The sequence below is a fragment of the Lacerta agilis genome, chromosome 1 (assembly GCF_009819535.1).
Source record: "Lacerta agilis isolate rLacAgi1 chromosome 1, rLacAgi1.pri, whole genome shotgun sequence".
Lineage (NCBI taxonomy): Eukaryota > Metazoa > Chordata > Lepidosauria > Squamata > Lacertidae > Lacerta > Lacerta agilis.
In genome coordinates, this window is record NC_046312.1 from 85974107 (window position 1) to 85995696 (window position 21590).

The 21590-nt window shown below is 44.3% G+C and overlaps 1 protein-coding gene across 1 annotated transcript; it reads left to right on the forward strand.

Annotated features, from left to right (window-relative positions):
* The first annotated feature begins 1752 nt into the window (after nucleotides 1-1752).
* On the forward strand, nucleotides 1753-21336 carry ERCC3 (ERCC excision repair 3, TFIIH core complex helicase subunit). Its single transcript, XM_033161600.1, has 15 exons — nucleotides 1753-1871; nucleotides 3056-3261; nucleotides 4174-4410; nucleotides 5393-5442; nucleotides 5817-5952; nucleotides 6294-6458; nucleotides 8463-8667; nucleotides 9108-9422; nucleotides 11058-11242; nucleotides 13297-13499; nucleotides 16920-17016; nucleotides 17228-17345; nucleotides 19498-19616; nucleotides 20315-20467; nucleotides 21002-21336. The coding sequence occupies exons 1-15, from the start codon at nucleotides 1853-1855 to the stop codon at nucleotides 21134-21136; spliced, it is 2343 nt and encodes a 780-aa protein (XP_033017491.1). The 5' UTR covers nucleotides 1753-1852; the 3' UTR covers nucleotides 21137-21336.
* The last annotated feature ends 254 nt before the right edge of the window (nucleotides 21337-21590 follow it).

Below are 21590 nucleotides of genomic sequence, written 5' to 3' on the forward strand. Positions count from 1 at the left end.
ATCAAATAATTTAGAAGCCAAAACTGAGCACTGTAGAACTATATCATAGGTATAATTTGAGTAGTGCACAAGAAAGAAAAAGTTTAAGAATTAGAAATGAGCGAAAGCTTGGCTAAGCATGCCTTGGCAAATGTTGTTTAAAGCTGGTTACTGTCTACCTTTTGAGCCACCCAGGAGAGGGCATTCCAAATGGAGGGTGCCGCCACCAATAAATCCTCCTCCTTGCCTAGGTTTACTTACAAAAACATGAAAACTGTAACAATGATGCAGAACATCCATTACGCTTTGTATACTTCTTACGCAGGGCAAAACATTTTAAACAATCCAAAGCAGACAAATGTTTATACAAATAAAACCAATGTTTTAGACTTATTGCCTGTAGTCAAATAGCTCCGGCCAATGGCACCACTGTATTTTATTAACATGCACAGGCCTATAAATGTGGACACGCACTCTAGCCCCCATGCAGCTTACATAGGGTTTGAACATGCATCTTCACGTATGTGAGTACACTGCTTTGAAGTCTTGCAGCTAAAATATGTAAGCCGCCTCAACTGAGAAATGTTAGGGGGGAAAGATGATATGAAACCTAAGTTCACCAACTTGGATGGATTTAAAGGAGGATTGGACAAACTCGTGGGAAGTGAAGACTTATGTTGAACCTCCGTATGCCAGTTGCTGGGAATGGGGGGGGGGGGGGCTGTTTTACTCAGGTCCCGTTGGCGGACTTCCCAAAAGCATCCAGGCAGCTATTGTGAGAGCAGGATGCTGGTCTAGATCCAGCAGGGCTCATGTACTCAGTGCCTGCATGCCTGAATTTAACAACTCCCATTTGGTGTTTTTGTTTGTTCGTTTCTCGAAAAACCATTGCCAATCGGCTAATTGTCCCTGCACTTAATTCCTTCCCGGCCCATTTCTTTATGAGAGCCATACACACGTGGCAGGTTTGATGAGGCCCTAAGCTACTGAAGGTAATGGGGCCCTTTGTATGTCCAGCTGCCCTTTGTCAACAACAAATTGTCAGTGTTTTTTTTTGTGTTGAATATATGCTATATGGTAATTTATGGACCTACTAGGTATCTAAAGCCATTTGCACATGCAGAATGTAGGCACCCTATATACAGAAATGTGCAAGCCAGTGATATTTTAGGGAGCAGGCTAGCAGGCGGGGCCCATTACTTACATCATAGGAGCCTATACAACACAAAACACTGTTGCTGTATGTAGGTTTTATTTTATTTGTTTTTTATCTTATATTTTGGAAATGTACATCCAGGTGTTTTTTTTCCTTTAATTTTTTTGGGGGGCCCCAAGAGAGTGGGGCCCTAAGCTATGGCTTGTTTAGCTTATACGTAAATCCGGCAGTGGCTATCCCACGGATGCTTAGGCTGCCTAATAAATCTGTTAGCCTGCGAGGTGCCACAAGTCTCTAGGCTGCTCTTTGCTGCATCTGTCGTGGATGCTTCAGCTGAGATTCCTGCATTGCAAGCGGGTTGGACTAGATGACCCTCGGGGTACCTTTCCAACTCTACGATTCTACGACACCCGACGGTCAGCGACCTCCTTTCTGCCAAACGGGCACGGCGGGCCGGCCCTGCTGGGCTCCCCGGCAAATCCGCCTCTTTCCTGGGCACTTGGGAAAGCGGCTCCAGGCTGGAAAAGGCCCCATCGCGGCAACTTTAGCCTTGGGGGCGCACGCTTCTTTCCCTCCCCCGAGATCGGCCATGTTATGGAGGCGGAGAGGAACCGGATTCGCTCCCTGTCCTGCTCCGGAAGCGGCGGGGCGAATGGGAAGGGACGCGGAAGGGACGCGTGAAAGCGGCGTTGCGCACTGTGCCGAAGCCGCGTCCTGATGGGCAAGAAGGAGCGAGGTGAGGAGCCGGAGAGGCAGCCCTTTCCCTTGCAAGGGGAGCGGAGCCCGGGGAGATCGTCCCGACCGAGTGGCCCTCAGGGATCTCATTCCCCACCCATCCCTAGCGAGGGAGATTTCCAAATCCTGGAAGCCCTCGGGGTTCCCTACTGTTTTCTTTCGTTGGGGAGGGCTTGATTTGAACCCCGGTAGCTCTCTTCAACTGTAGGATTCATGACGGGATAAATAAAAGCGAGCATGCCTTTTATTATCTTAGGCGCCTTTGTCTTTTTCAACACACGCATATGAATTTTGGGGAATGCAGCCGTAAAAAGGCGTCTTTTTTCTGGCAGCTACAAAATCGGTACTTGCTCCCGACACCTGTTTTATTCACTTTGTGTTTTACGCATAGCCTTCCGGTTTGAAAATTCAGCTCTCCTAAGTAATGTGTTGCCTACTGCTTTTCAAAACAACTCCTTTTGTGGATAAAAAAAGGACTAGGGGCCCAAATGGAAGATTGGAACTGGCAGTAGAGTTCAGTGATAAGTTCAGTGTAAGCAGATATGCGTGCGTTTGAAGGAAAACACATTATCAGTGCTTAGCATGCAAGCACATTTCACTTCCATTTTTAAAGCAAATGAATGTGCGGTTGTCGATCAGTTACGTCACTCTGTTTTGGGTCTTTTCTCTTGCTCTGGATTTTTTTACATGGACATTTCTTGGAATGTAGAAAATAATAGTATGAAACACGTTAAGGCTACAGAGTCACGTTCAATATGTGAACGTGATGCCATTTGCTATACATTCATTTGCTACAAATATTTTCATATGCCTTCTCAATGAGACAGAAAAGCGAATGCAAAGTGAGGAAAGTCTGGACCTAATAGTTGCCCTGGAACAGCTAAATCTGCCCCACATATTCTGTTTGGGGGGGGGGGGTAGCTGGGCGTAGTTTGTGGGAAAGCCTTCCCAGTCAAATTGGGACCCTTGTCAGGTCTGGTTAGATCTGAGGACCATATGTCCCCCGTCTGGGAGCAACTTTTGGTTTTCTGAAGATTCTTCATAGAAAAAGGGCAGAGAAGCTTCCATATGGGTTCCTCTACAGACAGTATAGTGTTGTAAAATTCTGTGCCTGTGATTTGTTTAGCATGAAAACGTTTTCTGAGTTTCAGGTGTGTTTTAAACCACTTGGGCCTTGGTTTTCAGATAAGAAGAAGTCTAAGAAACGACACTATGAGGAAGAAGACGAAGAAGAATATGATATCTCAGGCAAAGAGTCCCAGGAAGCAGTTCCCTCGGCAGCAGGGAAGCAAGTGGAAGATTCCTCAAACAAAATAGATGAATATGGAGCGAAAGACTACAGGAACCAGATGCTCTTAAAGGCTGATCATTCCTCACGCCCCTTGTGGGTGGTAAGTTCCGTGAACTTGGAATGCTCACATTTCGGCAAAGGAATTGTATCAAAGTATTTGGATATATTGAGCTGCTTTGCATGTGATGCTGAGCCATAAGTGTGAACACAGATGTTCCCAGAGAGGAGATTGCAGCCCGTATGCTTCTTCTACGATGCTCTTGCACTGACGTGAGCTGTCTCAACCTAGACTCATGGATTGGAATAATATATGAGCGCAGTGGGACTTCTGCTATCTGGTGCACGGCATTTCCAGGAGAACACTTTAAAGTGATTTATCCCACAGGTGTATTTTCTTCAGACTGTTTGGTAGCCTTAAAAAGTTACCCTTTGAGTCCTTTTTAAGTGATGGCACCCTCCCCCCCCCCCGACCTTCTTCCAAGGAGCTCACAGCTTGGGGTAGCATGCATGGATGCTTGCAACATGCATTTGCCCTTACAACCACCATGTGATGTAGGCTAGCCCAGGCATATGCAAACTCTGGCCCTCCAGATGTTTTGGAACTACAATTCCCATCCTTCCTAGCTAACAGGACCAGTGGTCAGGGATTATGGGAATTGTAGAATCAAAACATCTGGAGGGCCAGAGTTTGCCTATGCCTGGGCTAGGCCATCAGTATATACTGGCCCCAAATCACCCAAAGTGAAGCTTCATGGCATTTGAACCTGGGTCTTCCCATTCCTGCTCCAACCACTACACAATTGGCTTTGGGTGAAATTGTTTTATTATAAATTTTAATTATGGATAGGTTTTTTTAATATTCAGATTTATACTTCTTACGTTGCTGTTGGGTTTTATTTGTTGGTATTGTTGGTATTCTCGAAAAAAAGGGCAGGGAATAAAATCTTTTAATAATGATGAACTAACAGATAATATAAAGTATTATTACCATTGATGCTTGCCTTTTTTGTAGGCCCCTGATGGCCATATTTTCCTCGAGGCCTTTTCGCCTGTTTACAAGTATGCACAGGATTTTCTAGTTGCCATTGCTGAACCAGTTTGCCGACCCACCCATGTCCATGAATACAAGTTGACGGCTTACTCCCTCTATGCTGCTGTCAGCGTGGGCTTGCAAACGAGTGATATCACCGAATATTTGCAGAAGCTAAGTAAGACTGGAGTGCCAGATGGGATCGTTCAGTTTATCAAGGTGAGCATCATTATCAGCTTGCTTTCCTTTAAAACTAATAATACAACACCAACAACACAACAGCAGTCTGTTGCTGTGCTTGGAGCCGCCCAAGAACATCGGTGCACAACTTAACATGATCTTCAGTTGATGAGTGGTGGAGACTTGCCAGTCCCAAAGTCACTCATTTAAGTGGGGCACAGCAGCGAAAAGAAGAAGGAAGCTAAACACTGAGGATCGGGCATCATGAAGAAGTGGATAGATAGTTCAATGTAGCAATGCTCTATGGGTGCTGCAAAAGCACAGCCACTTGCTGCTGTGAATCTCAGCCAGGATTTTGCAGGCCAGTTCTGGTCAAAGCTGAGAGCGGATCTTTGCAATCAGGTCATCATGGGGCTAAGCCGTGGTGTCTGTCTACCACCCCTGGGCATAACATTTAGGAGAACATCTCGTGTTCATTCTACGCATCACATAGTGATCACTGCCTCCCTTGCCAGTAGGTGCCATGGCATGGAACGAAGGTGGGGAAACCTGCTGTGTGATGCGCAGGATTCATGTGGCCATGGGAGTTGTCTAAATCTCCGGTAGCCAACATGGTGCCCTCCAGATGTTGTTCAACAACTCACTTCAGCTGCTGCCAGTATGGCCAATGGCTGAGGATGATAGGGCCTGGCTGCCCATGGTCTAAGCCAGGGTTTCCAGTTCCCTGCTGTTCTTAGACTACAGTTCCCATCATCCCTGACCATTGGCCCTGCTAGCTAGGGATGATGGGAGTTGTAGCCCAACAACAGCAGGAGACCCAAGTTTGGGAAACCCTGGTCTAATCTAACTTTTTGAAAATGTGGGGCCTTTTTTCTATTTCATGTTTCAGGCAACTTGACTATGTAGCCTGCCTCGTTGGCGATCTTGTGAAAATAAGTTGCAACATTACTCACGCCATGAGTATAATGCAAATTGAATTTCTTCAGGAGTTCTGTTTCCAATGCATATTTTTGTTTTGCAGCTTTGTACGGTCAGCTATGGGAAGGTAAAGCTGGTCCTGAAGCACAACAGGTAAGCAGGTGTTTGCTTTTTGAGTCACAGGGGATTATTTCCCAACCCATTCCCAAATCCCAAATAAACTGATTACTGAGTTTTGGCTGGGGTGCTGCTTGAGTGAATTATCTTCTGTTATAGAATGCCATTGCAGAAAGTGGTGTGATTGGAGAAGCAATATTCTTAACACACTGCCTCTTAAAAACTCTTGTCAAGTATTAACTGTGCTATCGCTTCACAGTTCTGAAAATATATGACACAGCATCCTAGCAAAGTGTGTCGTACAGAGGAGCAACCTGCTTGATGGAGGCAGGCCTTCTGTAAAATGGTGGTAGATGTTGTTAACATTTGTGAAATCTATAGGATTCCCTCTCCTTTTCTCTACTTCCTAGGTATTTTGTAGAAAGCACCCACCCTGAAGTCATTCAGCAGCTTCTCCAGGACCCGGTTATTAGAGACTGCCGGCTGAGGAATGCAGAAGGGGAAGAAACTGAACTCATCACTGAAACATTCACGAGTAAATCAGCTGTATGTTGAGATTCTGGACCACCTTTTATATTATATGGCCCCTTCTTTCTTGACTAGAAGCTGTAGAAAAGCTTGCCTTCCTGCTGTACTCATCCCATTGAGTTTCCCACTCCATTGGAGGTATCAGAGATGGCCATGAGGCATGTTGGTTACATGTTTCGCTGGGGGACACTACTTCTCTTATGGCAGCGATGTGGGGCTCCTGCTTATTTGCAGCCTGTATTGGAGTACAGCTTGTCTACTTAGTTGCCTTTTACAAGGTCCTCAGCGGCAGCTAACTGATAGAACTTAAGCCTCTTTCTAGCCACCTTTTCCTCTAGCCTGATGAATTTCTGTTTTAGATTGCCAAGTCTAGTGAAGGGGGCAGTGGCCCTTCGACGTCGCAAGGGACGGATGCTCAGGGTAAACCAGGGGTTCCTGCTGACTTATTTGAGTTTTACGAACAAATGGATAAGGATGAAGAGGAGGAGGAGGAAACCCAGACTGTGTCTTTTGAAGTGAAACAGGTAAAAAAAACAAAAACAAAAAAAACCACCCATAAATTTGATGGCACCCGCATTGAGGAGTACCCTAGCCATAGCATATTGAATATGATTTAATTCAGTTTTGCAATAACAGTATGACTTGGCAGGGCACGGTTCTCCATGGTTGTTGTCAGCCCTTTGCTGCTTAGTTTGAAGAGCATTTTCCTTCCTCCCAGGCTCAGTTGTGTCTGTGGGTCCTTCTCTCCTTCAGTGATCTTTAATTTTGCATGCCATACTTCAGCCAACTGCCTTGGCAGTTTTGTGTGACCGCAGAACAATGTCCTTTAAACCAGTAAGACCAAATGTTCCTTAGATACTGATTTCTGTTGTAGTATGATGCTTTGTCGGCATCTGATAGAGCGAAGTGGATCTTGGCCATGTTAATGCAAACTGTTAACTTAAGTTGCTGAATTGCAACTCATTAAAGGTAAAGGTAAAGGTACCCCTGACCATTAGGTCCAGTTGCAAACGACTCTGGGGTTGCGGCGCTCATCTCGCTTTATTGGCCGCGGGAGCCGGCGTACAGCTTCCGGGTCATGTGGCCAGCATGACTAAGCCGCTTCTGGTGAACCAGAGCAGCGCACGGAAACGCCGTTTACCTTCCCGCTGGAGCAGTACCTATTTATCTACTTGCACTTTGACGTGCTTTCGAACTGCTAGGTGGACAGGAGCAGGGACAACTCATTACCAAACTCAAAACCACGGAGAGACCTGGTCTGAACAAAGACATTGGATTCTTTTCTCATTATACATGACAAAGCTATCTTTAGCCATCTCACCCCTTGCTTTTTCCTTTAGAACTAATTGCAGTCGTTAACAGTCAACAGGTTTTCCACACCCATCACCCATTCCCACCATCCTTCTGAGCAATACCCCTCCCCACTCCCTCACTAAATTTAAGGCTCTGGTGACTTCCGTTTCAGTGCATCTGAAGAAGTGTGCATGCACATGAAAGCTCATACCAAGAACAAACTTAGTGGGTCTCTAAGGTGCTAACTTAAGTTTGTGTTAACTTAAGTTTAGCACAGCAAAGTATATTGAATGGTCTTTCAACACCTATAAAGAGGAAGAACCAAAGCTGTTCCAAAGAGAATAAATATCCTAATTCATGCTCAGTTCGGTCTGTAAACATTGATAGGAGGAGTGGCTGCTCTTCCCTTCCACAGAAATAGAATAGAAATTATATATGACTGTCTGTACCATTGGGAAAGCAGAACTGAGAGTAGTTCTGGATTGAGCTCATGACTTCAGTGAGTGTGATCCTTCACAGGCTGGGATAGGGAACCTGTGGCCCTCCAGGTGCTGTTGGAGTGCAGCTTCCATGATCCCTAACCATTGGCTATACTGGCTGGGGCTGATGGGACTTGAAGTCCAGCAACATATGGAAGTCTATATGTTCACTACTCTTGTTTCAAGGGCAAATTAGGAATTTTCTCCTGAATAACCTGAGTAGTGTCGAGAACATGCTACCTTATGTTCGTGTGCACTCAGCCTGAGCAGTTGATCAGGATGAAGATTAGATATTAAAATTGTAGTAAGTGCTTTCTGCATCGCCATCTGCAGGAGCTCTAAACATCAATCAAATATATAAATGTAAACATTTGCTAGAAAATTAAAGCATAGGAGTGATTTTAAAAAAGAGATCATTTATTTTCTTGTTGTGGCTCATAAAATGTGAGAAACATTTTCAGATTTGTCAATGATACCCAAAGCATTGCAACATGTGTGTGTGTGTGTGTGTGTGTGTGTTTGTATGCTAGCTAATAATAATAATAATAATAATAATAATAATACCCCTCCTTTCTTGATGGGCTGCCCCAGCCACCCTGGGCAGCCTCCAAACACATAGTCAAACATTAAAAGCTTCAGATATAGCAACCTGACATTCTTCTTTCAAGCCTTACAGGAAGATTGTAGCTGAAGCTCCCAGCAAATAGCAGAGTAGCAAAATGAGAAAAAAGATGTTGCCCCTGCTTCTTTTTTAAGGAAATGATTGAAGAGCTTCAGAAGCGATGTATCCATCTGGAATACCCTCTACTGGCTGAATATGACTTCAGAAATGATTCGGTGAATCCTGATATTAATATAGACTTGAAGCCAACAGCTGTCCTCCGACCATACCAGGAGAAGAGCTTGAGAAAAATGTTTGGGAATGGCCGTGCTAGATCCGGTGTCATTGTCCTACCTTGCGGTGAGTTGGCTGGCCTTAAGTTAAAAAGCTTTCTCAAATTCTCTGATTTTGGCTTAGGCTTCGTCACAGGGTATTGTACGAGAGTGTTTATTTTGCTGGAGAGCAATCCCTAATCTGAACTTTTATGGATATATATTTCTTGTGCTTGTGATTTCTCTTTCCATTCCTCTTGGAGCAGCTTATCCGACAACTTGCATCTGCATTTGTCTTAAGAGCGTTACCTGGGCCAGATGTGCTAGCTAAACTTCTCCATATTTGTGTGACAGGCAGGACATGCATCACAAGTGCTTTTTCATATGACCACTTTATTAGATGTTCTCTTGATAGAATGCAGCTCTCTGGGGTCTTGTGTACTTTCTATTCTGGATCCTACTGCACCTTGAGCTGCGGTGCATTTCAGGCACATTTTTGACAACTTCCCGTCTTTTTGTCCACTGCAGGTGCTGGCAAGTCACTTGTAGGAGTAACAGCTGCCTGCACGGTCCGCAAGCGGTGCCTGATTCTGGGCAATTCCGCCGTCTCTGTGGAGCAGTGGAAAGCCCAGTTCAAAATGTGGTCCACCATAGACGACAGCCAAATCTGCCGATTTACTTCTGATGCCAAAGACAAGCCAATTGGCTGCTCCATCGCTATCAGCACTTACTCCATGTTGGGGCACACAACAAAGAGGTCGTGGGAGGCAGAAAAAGTAATGGAATGGATGAAGAGTCAAGAGTGGGGCCTTATGATCCTCGACGAAGTGCACACCATCCCTGGTAAACAAGCCGTGTCCATGTCTGTGAACAATCCCATTTGCCCCAGTCTTAAATCCAGCACTATTGTCGTACCTTGGAAGTCGAACGGAATCCGTTCCGGAAGTCCGTTTGACTTCCAAAACGTTTGGAAACCAAAGCGCGGCTTCCGATTGGCTGCAGGAAGCTCCTGCGGCCAATAGGAAGCCACAGAAGCCCCGTTGGACGTTCGGGTTCCAAAAGAACGTTCCCAAACCGGAACCCTCACTTCTGGGTTTGTGGCGTTCGGGAGCCGAAACGTCCGAGTTTGAGGGTGTTCGGGATCCAAAGTAGGCTGTACTGAACTAGGGCATTCCCAGTTATTTCATTCTGTAATGGTGACGTGTGATGTCATCTGGCTTCAAAAATTAATACGTGTTCCTTAAAACTGCTTTGTGAGCTTTCTCAAAGCAAGTAGGAGCTGCGTTTTTTTGTAATGCCTACTACTTGACTGTGATTGCTTTGTAGCCTCTCTTTTCATTATTCTTAAGTGGAGAGGGAGTGAAAACCCAGTATGGTTCACTGTATGACATTTAGATTTAGACATGGGTTAAACTTATTGAAAAACTTGGGAGATTTCATCTCTAAAATGCAGAACTAGGGGTGGGTGGAATCACGAACCATCTCACTAAAATAATTGAGTCTTCAAACCCTCCTGAATTTAAAAAAAAATACAATTTAAAAAGCATACTTTTTCTTACTAAATTCAATATTCTGTTTATTTTAAAAATTATTATAATGTGCTCGCTTTTCCATACTAGGATGGACTCCCCCCTCCCCCGAAATATGATATGATTTTGCAACTGGGAATTCTTCTTTTATTAAGCAACTAATATACTAGGGACCCAGGTGGTGCTGTGGGTTAAACCACAGAGCCTAGGGCTTGCTGATCAGAAGGTCAGCAGTTCGAATCCCTGCCACGGGGTGAGCTCCTGTTGCTCGGTCCCAGCTCCTGCCCACCTAGCAGTTTGAAAGCATGTCAAAGTGCAAGTAGATAAATAGGGACCGCTCCAGCGGGAAGGTAAACGGCGTTTCCGTGCGCTGCTCTGGTTCGCCAGAAGCAGCTTTGTCATGCTGGCCACATGACCCAGAAGCTGTCTGCGGACAAACGCCGGCTCCCTCGGCCTATAGAGCAAGATGAGCACCGCAACCCCAGAGTCAGACACGACTGGACCTGATGGTCAGGGTTCCCTTTACCTTTTATTAATATACTAAGGACATGGTCTGTGTATATTTACTTGGAAGTATATCCTCCTAAGTTTAACAGACTTGCAGTCAGGGAAGTATATATAGATTGCAGTCACGGAAGTATATAAAGCATAGCAGATTTAATTCCCATCTTGTAGGTTGTCCCTTGTTTTCTCAGCTTCAAAGATTATAAAGAGGCTGCTTACCTTAGATTTGATTAATGCTTGCAGAGCATAAAAATAAGACTAGAGTCAAACTAAACCCACCTGGTTAAAAAAGAAGATTCCAATCTAATGTGGCTCTTTGAAATAGGCATAAGCCATTTCATGTTACTTACAGCTCTAAAAATAAATGTGGCGCTCTTGCTTGAATGCCTTTTTAAATATCCCTTTCTGAAATCAAAGCTTAATCTTTTCTTCCATGATTCTTCAGCAAAAATGTTCAGGCGTGTGCTGACCATTGTTCAAGCCCATTGCAAGCTTGGGCTGACAGCTACTCTTGTCAGAGAAGACGACAAAATCGTAGACTTGAATTTCCTCATTGGGCCTAAACTGTATGAAGCCAATTGGATGGAGCTGCAGAACAATGGCTATATTGCAAAAGTCCAGTGTGCTGAGGTAAATTATACCTTGCTCCTTAAAGCTATTGCTCCTCCCTGGACTCCTGATTATGTTCTTAAACATTCAGAGTTGCCACAGAAATGCTTTTTTGTGTGTGGATCAATTTCTTTTTTTCTAACCTAAAACTCTGAAATGTCTATCATTGGGTATATGGCCATGGGTTATGATGCTCTTTTCCTGCAGTGAGTTTTCCTCTATCATGGAATTTAAAATCAGGAAACAGGACTGACACAAATCATGGCAAGTTTCCCCAGTATTAAATCTGTTAGCTTTTCAGCTGTTGCTACACAGCTCAAAAATGAAGATGCTACAAATACAAGTCTTAAGCACTCTTGAGCAATTGTTTGCTTACAGAGGATTTTTATATATATTTGCCTTACTAAAGCCCTTTTCTGGTATTCATCTTCTGAGTTAAAAAACCCCCCACAAACAATGGAGGTTGGCAGCAGTGATGGGTATGCTACTGTCCCTATTTAATTTGCTGGAGGGGGGAAACTAATACGTTCATCTCATCCCCCAGCATTTGCTTAGCTCAGAAGAAGACTGCCTGAAGAGAGCTTTTGCCTTGCAAATAGACAGTATATAAAAATCCTCTCTCAGCAAGTTGCATATTGAGTTAACCCCTTTTTACCGTGTGAAACAACCAGTCTGCTTTGAAACGCTCAGTTCTCCTCAGCAACAGCAGAGGGCAGCGCCCATTGCATGATCAGGCAACGCTGTGTTTGGGGCATGTGAGCTGAACTACCGTGTTTCTCCTAAAATAAGACACCGTCTTATATTTTTTTTTGCTCAAAAACACACAGTATGGCTTATTTTCAGGGGATGTCTTATTTTAACCGCGTCACATCGGTACGCTGCATAGCCACACCTCTCCAGGCTGTTTTAATGGGAGGTACCACGTCACTATGGCTTATTTTCGGGGTATGGCTTATTTTCGGGGAACGGCTTATATTTCGCAAATGCATAGAAATCCTGCTATGGCTTATTTTATGGCTATGTCTTATTTTAGGAGAAACAGGGTATTTATTGTTAACTTGAAACCAGAGAGATGGGTGGCAGGAACTGCTGCACAAGGTTTACTGCTCATAAGGGTGAGAATACTGGATGAACTGCAGCCACAATTGGGGGGGGGCGGATCTTAAAAAGTGGGGGAAATTTGTACAATATTTGAAAAATTCTGGCATACAAGCGAATTCATTCGTAGGATTAATTTAAACCAAGCAGTTAAAATTGTACCAAGATAAATGGAAGAATAACCAAAAAAAGGAGTAAAGTGAAAAATGCAGTGTTATACAGTCTAAATTAGAAAAGGAACCACAAAAGACTGGGTGAGGGAAGTCAAATATGCAATTGTATTGGTGGTATTTGTTTGTAAGGTGTGTATTTGCCAACTTTTGAAAAATGGAAAATAACATTTATTTTAAAAAGAGAATACTGGATAAGCTGGCAGGGTGACCCAGAGGCTATAAAGTACCCAAACCTAGAAATATCACTAAAAGTAGTCCACCCCATATTGGGGGGTGGGAGTATGACATCACACATTTCTCTTATTTTGGTTAAGCATTGCTTCATGTGTTGAAAGGAAGCAGTAAGAGAGGATGCACAGGTGAGTCATCCATCCTCAGCTCATGCTAGGTTTGGCTCCCATTCAAACAAGCTGCCTCTACCAATTTTCTCCGATTTTGCCTCTCACTATTTATTCTTGACCCTCACTAAAGGACTTGGGGTGGGGTGCGGGGGGCTGCAGCATGAAACAGAGAGCAAATTTCCCTTTTACAAGCGCTGCTTTAGACACAATGCATTTTATTTTGTTGTCCAGGAGATGCATTGGATAATTTTCCTTCCTCTTTTTAGGTTTCCTTTTAAAAATTCACAAACATCCTTTTATAATTGTGAATATCTCCTCTTGTTGAGGTGCTGTGTAGTCCCTTCATCCTTTTTTTATCATACAGCATAACCTTATAGACTTTTACCATAGTTCTCTTCTGAGAAATACCTTACAGAAATACCCTGACTGGAATCTAACTTTGTTTTATTTGGCTTAAACATAGGTATGGTGCCCAATGTCTCCTGAGTTCTACAGAGAGTATGTGGCTATAAAAACAAAGAAGAGGATATTGCTCTATACAATGAACCCAAACAAATTCAGGGCTTGCCAGTTCCTGATTAAGTTTCACGAGCGGAGGAATGACAAAATCATAGTCTTTGCAGACAATGTGTTTGCTTTGAAGGAGTATGCAGTTAGGCTGGGCAAGTAAGTATTGAATGAAGGGTAAACATGAAGATATGTGTTATGCTTACCCATATGTTTCATATCCACAGTAAAATGGCACAAAGAACAGCATTGACTCACTTAGTCTTTTCCCAGTGCTGTCAAAAATGGCATTTGGTTTTTCTGCTAATTCTCCTTCCTCTTAAAAAACAAACTATAGTGATGGGGAGCAAGAAATTTTTATAAACATCTATACAATTTGCAGGTGCAATATTTGGAGGAAGGGTTCAAATCTTGGATCATATGTGAAAATTGTATTCTAATTAAGAGATTGTATCCAACACCATTTGTGAATGGAGCACACTGAGCCAGTTCTCACAGTACCAGGGCCTATAGAGCCAGAGTCCAGACTTTTAAAGGCACTTTCCCCTGGGCTGGAGGAACTGGGGGTATCACAAAGTAATTCACCAATTCAACAGCATAAGAAGTGCACCAGGAGGCCATGAAGTGTGGGATAAATACCTGATTTCAGGCCAAGTGTTGGCCTTTTGTTCCCAAAAGGCAATGGAGCCTAGGAGTGGTGGACTGGAGTCCAAGACTTCAAAGACCTCCGCTCACTTCCGCTCCCTGTCAGAGGAAGTTGCTCAGTCGGAGCTCTTGGCAGAACTGTGACACTGACCCACCATACCCTCTGGGCTCTTCTGCAGGAGCAGAACTGGATACCTACATAAACTTTAAACAAAATGAGATTTTTATTAAGAAATGTTCGACAGTGTGGGGCTTGACTGGACAAAAGTGCTGCTGCTCAGAGAGAGCGAAAGAGCTTGTTTAATGTTGCTTTAACTACTCCCAGGTTGAAATTCCTGTTCTAGACGTCTAAAAAGGGGTTTATCTTATGTGGAGAATTGTGAGGGCAGTTGGAAACTTATTCAAATAAGTCACATTAGATATGTTTAGGGAGGAGCCGTAGTTCAGTCATAGTAACATGCTTTACATTTGGAAAGTTCAGATTCAGTCGCTGACATCGCCACTTAAAAATATCAGGGACCAGGTGATGCAGAAGAAATCAAGTCTCTGGAGAGCCACCATCAAAGTAGACAATACTAGGCTAGATGTCCAATTGGTTTCATTAAGACATAAAGAAAAACTGTGGTTTATTATTATTATTATTATTATTGGAGTGAGTTACGGTGAGGCTCTGGATTGCGTACGGTTCTGGCACAGCTGCGAGGAGGAGGCGGAAGCTTTTGCATATCGACAAGCTGAGACCAAGACAACCTGGGTCCTAACCCATCATTTGAAGCTGACTTGATTGCGCAAGCCGTAGTTAAGATTAACCACAGCTTGCTCAAGTTCAGATGTAATGACAAGATGCAGTTAATAAAAAATGGAAGGGAGAGCTTCCCACCTGCCTGCCGTTGTGCTGGAAGAGGAGAGGGAGAGCAAAAACACAAGAGCCCCAGCTTCAATTCAGCTCATTCCTTTAATGATAAACTATCATTAAATCCAAACACAACCAGTGTCTGACCTGGTAGAGCAGCTGCTTACGGTTGTTTATTTTGAATTGACCTACATTCTGAAACTTACCAGTTCATTCTTTCCAATCCAGCGATGGTCGCTTCGCCAATATTTGCCGATGAATATAAACACAATAGCAATGCGGTAGCAAGTTTTACCACATGCTTTTTTAAATTTCTATTGTTACAAATCACCTTTCCTATTTGCCTCAGGACAGGGTATACTGTTTAATGTACAGATACAAAGTTGCTGTCTAAGGAACCATAGAAGTACCGTGTCAAGTGGTGCTCATTACTGCACAAAACTGGGAAATTGCGTATGGTGGCTAGGAGATACTGTGCCCTCACTCTCAAGTCATGCTAAGCTGAGCCATGGTTTAGCACAGGCACCCCCAAACTCGGCCCTCCAGATGTTTTGGGACTACAATTCCCATCAGCCCTGAACACTGGTCCTGTTAGCTAGGGATGGTGGGAGATGTAGTCCCAAAACATCTGGAGGGCTGAGTTTGGGGGTGCCTGGTTTAGCGTGAACAAGCAAAGAGCAGAAATTGAAGCCACCATTCTCCCTCCCTGCACCAGCCATCTGGCTACTATGTCAGGCCATGGTTTCACTTAATATGTTGTTTGAACTATGGTTTGTGGTTTAGCTCTCTTCCAGACAAACCATGACCTGGAACCAAGGTCAGCTCTACGGTTTGGGCAACTCATACATTGGAGAGAGCTAAACAACAAATCTGCATAGTCTTAAGCATTGTTTGGCATTGCGTGTAAACCTGGCCTGTGTGAATCTGAATCTACCAAGAAACTGAAATCCATATATTCTCTCAGATGTGTTGTATATTTCCCTTTTTCTCTTTCTCCCTTTGGTTTTGTAAAAAGATTTGTTGTTGTTCAGTCGTGTCCAACTCTTCGTGATCCCATGGACCAGAGCACGCCAGGCGCCCCTATCCTCCACTGCCTCCCGCAGTTTGGCCAAACTCATGCCAGTCACTTCAAGAACACTGTCCAACCATCTCATCCTCTGTCGTCCCCTTCTCCTTGTGCCCTCCATCTTTCCCAACATCAGGGTCTTTTCTAGGGAGTCTTCTCTTCTCATGAGGTGGCCAAAGTACTGGTGCCTCAACTTCAGGATCTGCCCTTCCAGTGAGCACTCAGGGCTGATTTCTTTAAGGATTGATATGTTTGATCTTTTTGCAGTCCATGGGACTCTCAAGAGTCTCCTCCAGCACCATCTTTTTGTAAAAAGATACGCCTGCTCTTTTGTCTGGTTTCTTCTTCTTTTTGGCCAAGTAAACAAGACATTTCTTCCTCCCTAGATGGCTTTACTGCTGTAAAGCCTTAACAGTCTCTTTGATTGCAGTTCTTGGCCAAACTCTTTAGGCTCAGCAACATGGGTACTCTGTCACAAAGGGTGCAGGGACAACCACTCCCAGAAAAAAATTAATCCACAGGGGCAGCTTGTTATGCAAGGACACGAGTGGGAAGGGGGAAGGGAGGACGGAGGACACAGCTGTTAATGTGCTAACTCAGTGAATTTAACAAACGAAAACACCTTTTTTATTTTAACAGCTGCTGCTATCCTTTCATGTAGGATTAGCAGATAAATTCAGCCCACTGATCTGTTGAGTCAGGAGGCACACATCAAGCGGATAACATTTACAACTGTCTGGATTTATTTCATTGGAAGGGGTGTCTGGAAGAATGGGTTTATCTTCAGGCCGGGGGGGGGGGGGAGCGTCCTCAGTGCAGTTGGCAAAGAATGCTGCAAGGAAAGCAAAGTGTTTTTGTATTTTGAATGGAATGTGAAAAATATGCGAAACAGATTTTAAAATTCCCATGGTTTTCGAGTCTTCCTAATAATGCCTGTTCCACATACCTGAGTCCATGGGACAGAAGGCGACACCAGCTCATCACATTTTTTTTGTGTCCTTTTTATTTTATTTAGACCCTATATATATGGGCCTACAGCACAGGGGGAAAGAATGCAGATCCTACAGAATTTCAAACATAACCCCAAAATCAACACCATCTTTATTTCAAAGGTAATGGAAAACGACCTGCCTGTTATCAAATTGGCTTGGGATGTTACACGGCTTATTTTGAGCAGCCTGTGAAACTGCTATAATGTTGACAGAATTATCAATTTATTTTACTGTAGCCCACAAATCCGCGTTGCTCGTTAAAAGAGTTGTTTGTTTTTATTTTCAATGCTGGAAACAACACGTTCGTTAAGAGGCTGTTTCTGTATTGCAGGTAGGAGACACGTCCTTTGATCTGCCCGAAGCCAATGTCCTCATTCAGATTTCGTCCCACGGCGGGTCTCGAAGGCAGGAGGCTCAAAGATTGGGTCGAGTGCTGAGAGCCAAAAAAGGTAACTCAAGGCCTGTGCCCCTGAAAGTCTCCCATTTTAATGGGACACTCAAGCATGAAAGTAACATAAGTCAACTCATGTAGCCGACTAAGCATGTACAATTTGCCATTGTACTAGTTTGTCACTGCCAGCTCAAGGTCACAGGTTAAAACAAAATTCAAGGGTCGTTCTAAAACGTGCTGCAGTAGGGGGCCATCTTTCCCCTTTGTCTTTCTTGCCTAATCGCTCCTCACATGACACTTAGCATTAGCATTTTGTATGTCTTGTAAAGAGACACTTTCGCAGCTCTGCTCTAATTGTTCTCACTGAACTTCCAAGGCAGCTGTGCTAAGAGTCCTAAGGTGTGTCTGTTGCTTAGTACTAGGATCTTTGCATAGGATTTGGGGCTTGGATGAACATGCTTCCTGCTGCATTGCTGATCATTTTATTTTTAACACCTTGACCAGCAAAGGGCTCTCTGTGCATGTGGCAGTGTGCTGGTGGCAGTAATGGCACCCGGCTCTTAGAATCGTAGGTTTGGAAGGGACCCCAAGGGTCATCTAGTACAGCCCCCTGCAGTGCAAGAATCTGCTGCCCAACATGGGGCTCAAACCCACTTCCCTGAGATTAAGAGTCTCGTGCTCTTACCGACAGATATCATTGGATTGGGGGAGATTAGAATTATCCAGTGTTTAAACATAGGGATAATGGGAAGTAATTGCATGGAATAAAGAACTCCTGCCTACATTGATGTGTGTGTGTTTCTTTCAATTGAAGGCGTTGTTAGGGGGAAAGGAAACAAGAATAAATATGAAACATAAGAATAGTTGTTGCGTGTCGAGACCCCGCGGCTGCCCCCTCAAGGATGAAATAAAACACAAGGACACAGGATATAAGGTTAATGTTATTGGGCAAAATTTGGCCACAACTTTATTGATTACAGAATGTGAGTGGTATTGGCTTAGGCATTGAGTGGACCTGACTATATCTGACTCCTGCCCACAGAGCAGGAAGTCAAGTAAGGGTAAACCATTGGTAGGGGGAGCTCCGTCGATTCAGACCAACTCGAGCTCCCCCTGGGTTCCCAAGGGGTTGCTGCATGGCCCTAGCCCCGCCCCGGGCTTCGGACAAGATCCGCACCCCCGGATTCCTTTAACAGAATACCCTTAAGCTTGGAGGGGCAGGCGATGGCCAGGCCTCCCCTCCCCCATCATAAGGTCACCCAATGCCTAACCGCAACACCTTACAAAGTTGTGACAGTTGCTAAGCGGTAGGCGAAAACCACATGGCCAAGCCAATCTGCCAAGTGGAAAAATTCCTACCAGGCCCCTGACAAGGGCAGGCGACCAACCGAAGTCCAGAGCAAGGCCATTGAAGAAAAACCTGCAAATAGGGAGGGAGGGTGGGAGATTGAGGAAGCGAGCCGAAAGGAAGCCCTCCGGCTCACACTTCTGCCTTTAAAGGGGAGTCCCGGCCACGCCCCCCCCCCAGCCGGCCAGTTGGCCAGCTGTTTGCTGACGTGGCCGGGAATCCTCCGGGCAGCGAGGGACAAAGTCCCCCGCCTACCCGGAAGTGAGAGGGCGACCACGCGGTCCACCGCAACTCCTCCCCACAGGTAAGTGGAGCGGATCTAACACCAAATAGCTGAATTTTACTACTTAGTAGAAGGTTCTATTTTAGCTTTCTTTACATGATCTTATGGAGTGAATTCTAACAGTGTTGTGTCTTTGGTTTATAGCTTGGGTGTACCTCGTATCCCAATATAATCCTAGCCACTCAAGTGAAATATTGCAGAACATACAAACAAAAACCCACTGATTTCATATATGACATGTATATGTTGGTTGATGCGAAATATTCTTTGTGCACTACACATCAGAAGGGTATGATTCTGCAATTACTGCAAACACTGAATGGAGTGTGGCAGAAGGAAACCTGCCTCCTGCCCAATTGACTTGGAGAGACCAGGGTGCTTTGAGCTGAAATAACCACTTGCGACTTTTGCCCATCTCAGGGGAGCTCTTTTTCTTTGCCTAACTGCAGCTTTTGAATCGGCAGCTGGTGGTTTACTTGATTATCAATGATCGCAGGCTGCTGACATGGCAGTAAGATAACTACAAAACGTTTGTTTCTTGACGTCCTGACATGCTTTTATGTGCTACTACTTCTCTAGGAATGGTTGCAGAGGAGTACAATGCCTTCTTTTATTCCCTGGTCTCCCAGGACACTCAAGAAATGGCATACTCAACCAAACGTCAACGGTTTCTAGTAGACCAAGGCTACAGCTTTAAGGTAATGTTTCCCCCCAATAACTTGCAATATTTTTTACCGTGACTGGCACCTGGGTGTTCTGTGAATCAACAACGCCGCAACTTTAGAAACACACTAACTTTGCACTAACTTTATTACCTTTGGTTCTGTGTTGCTCATAAAGAGATAAAGGCAGGACAACAATCACATCAAGTATGTTGCTTCACCTTGGTTATTTAATGGTTAATTGTTTAGAAGTTGCACTATCACTGATACAAACTAGAATTTATTTAATACACCCCCCTGCTCTTTTCTTGAATTAGCTCAAGGCAACATGTACAGCTCCCCTCTGTTATCCTACCAAACAGGCTAGATAATAGAGAGTGGGATGGAGGGGGTTAGGCCTTAGATCACCTAGTGGGCTTCATGTCTATGTGGGAATTTGAGCTTTGGCATTCCCCAGTCTTAGTCCAATTCCGTAACGCGGGGGTAGCCAAAATAGTGCCCTTCAGATGTTGTACTACAACTTCCAGCAGTCTCAGCCAGCCCAGTCAGGGATTATTCTGCTAAACACTGTATCACCCCGGCCCATTATTTCCTCAGTGTGTGAAATAGGCATCCTACAAATGACGGTATAGTGCCGCATCCATAAGCTTCACTATGAGAGGCGTAGTTAATTTCTGTCTGTGAGCACCGAGGAAAGTAACATCTCCCTTCCTTCCTTCCTTCCTGTGTCTCAGGTGATCACTAAACTTGCAGGTATGGAGGAGGAAGAGCTTATGTTTTCATCCAAGGAAGATCAGCAGCAGCTCCTCCAAAAGGTTTTGCAAGCGTCAGATATGGATGCTGAGGAAGAGGTGGTTGCAGGAGAGTACGGCTCAAAGTCATCTCAGGCAAGTGGATATCACGGTAGCCTCTCAAGTTTGATGTGGAGCAAAGAGGAATTTAATGTCCCAACGCCACTCACCACACCCACCGCCCCAGGGAAGTGGCCCTGCCTCTACTTGCTTCAGTGGCAGTCGCTTCCATGTTGAATGAGAGGAAAGGAAGTAGAAAGTTATTTCCCCCATTCCTGCCCATCCTTGAAGTCACTCCTGCAAGAAATAATAAAAGGAGGGGGTTTCTCTCGTGATACAGGTGGGGAAGGATTATGAGGGGACACAACCTAGCTCTGAAAATAAAATGTGTGTGTGTGTGAACTCACAAATCCTGTTCACACATCAGGTGAATGTAGGGGTTTCATGTGTAGAACGGACATTGCTACCCTGACATTGCAATTTATGCTGGTCCTTGCCTCTCCACTTCCACATGGTGGCAGATGTTCAAGTGTAGGCACTCAGTTGAGAGGCCTACTGTATGTGAAAAAGGGTTGCAGGATCTGTCTTTGAAGGCAGACTTTACTAAACTCTCATCCTCTCTCGTTCTAGGTTTCCCGGCACTATGGCACAATGAGCTCTATGTCTGGAGCAGATGATACAGTTTACATGGAATACCAAGCCTCACGAAGCAGGGCCTCCTCAAATAAACACGTCCATCCCCTTTTCAAACGCTTTAGGAAATAGTACAAGGAGAGTGTATTATGCATCTCTGTCTTCCTGTAAGAAGAGGCGTTAGATGAGTGAAGCAAACTTGTATGTTACAAATGGACTTTACTTTTATTATTTATGTGTGGTATTTCATTGGTAATGCTTTCAATTTTTATTTAACAGTTTAAAGATGACTTCAGAAGAATTCTCAGCCGAGGAAAATATTTTTTTGTATATGTTTGTAACAAGTGCACAGTAAAGATTCGGATATCTGAAAGCACTGAATAAAAGTATTCTGTACAAAAAACACCCATAAATCATCTCATTGTCTCTTTTTCCTCTGACTCCTCTTGGTGCCTCAAATTGGATGCCTTCAGTGAAGGCTCAGCCATGCTAAGAACAGTGGTCCTATTGATTTCAGACCCTTATGTAATGCTTCTGGTCCAGTTTCCCCCCTGGCCATAGGCTTCCAAGAAAAAGTGATGAGAGG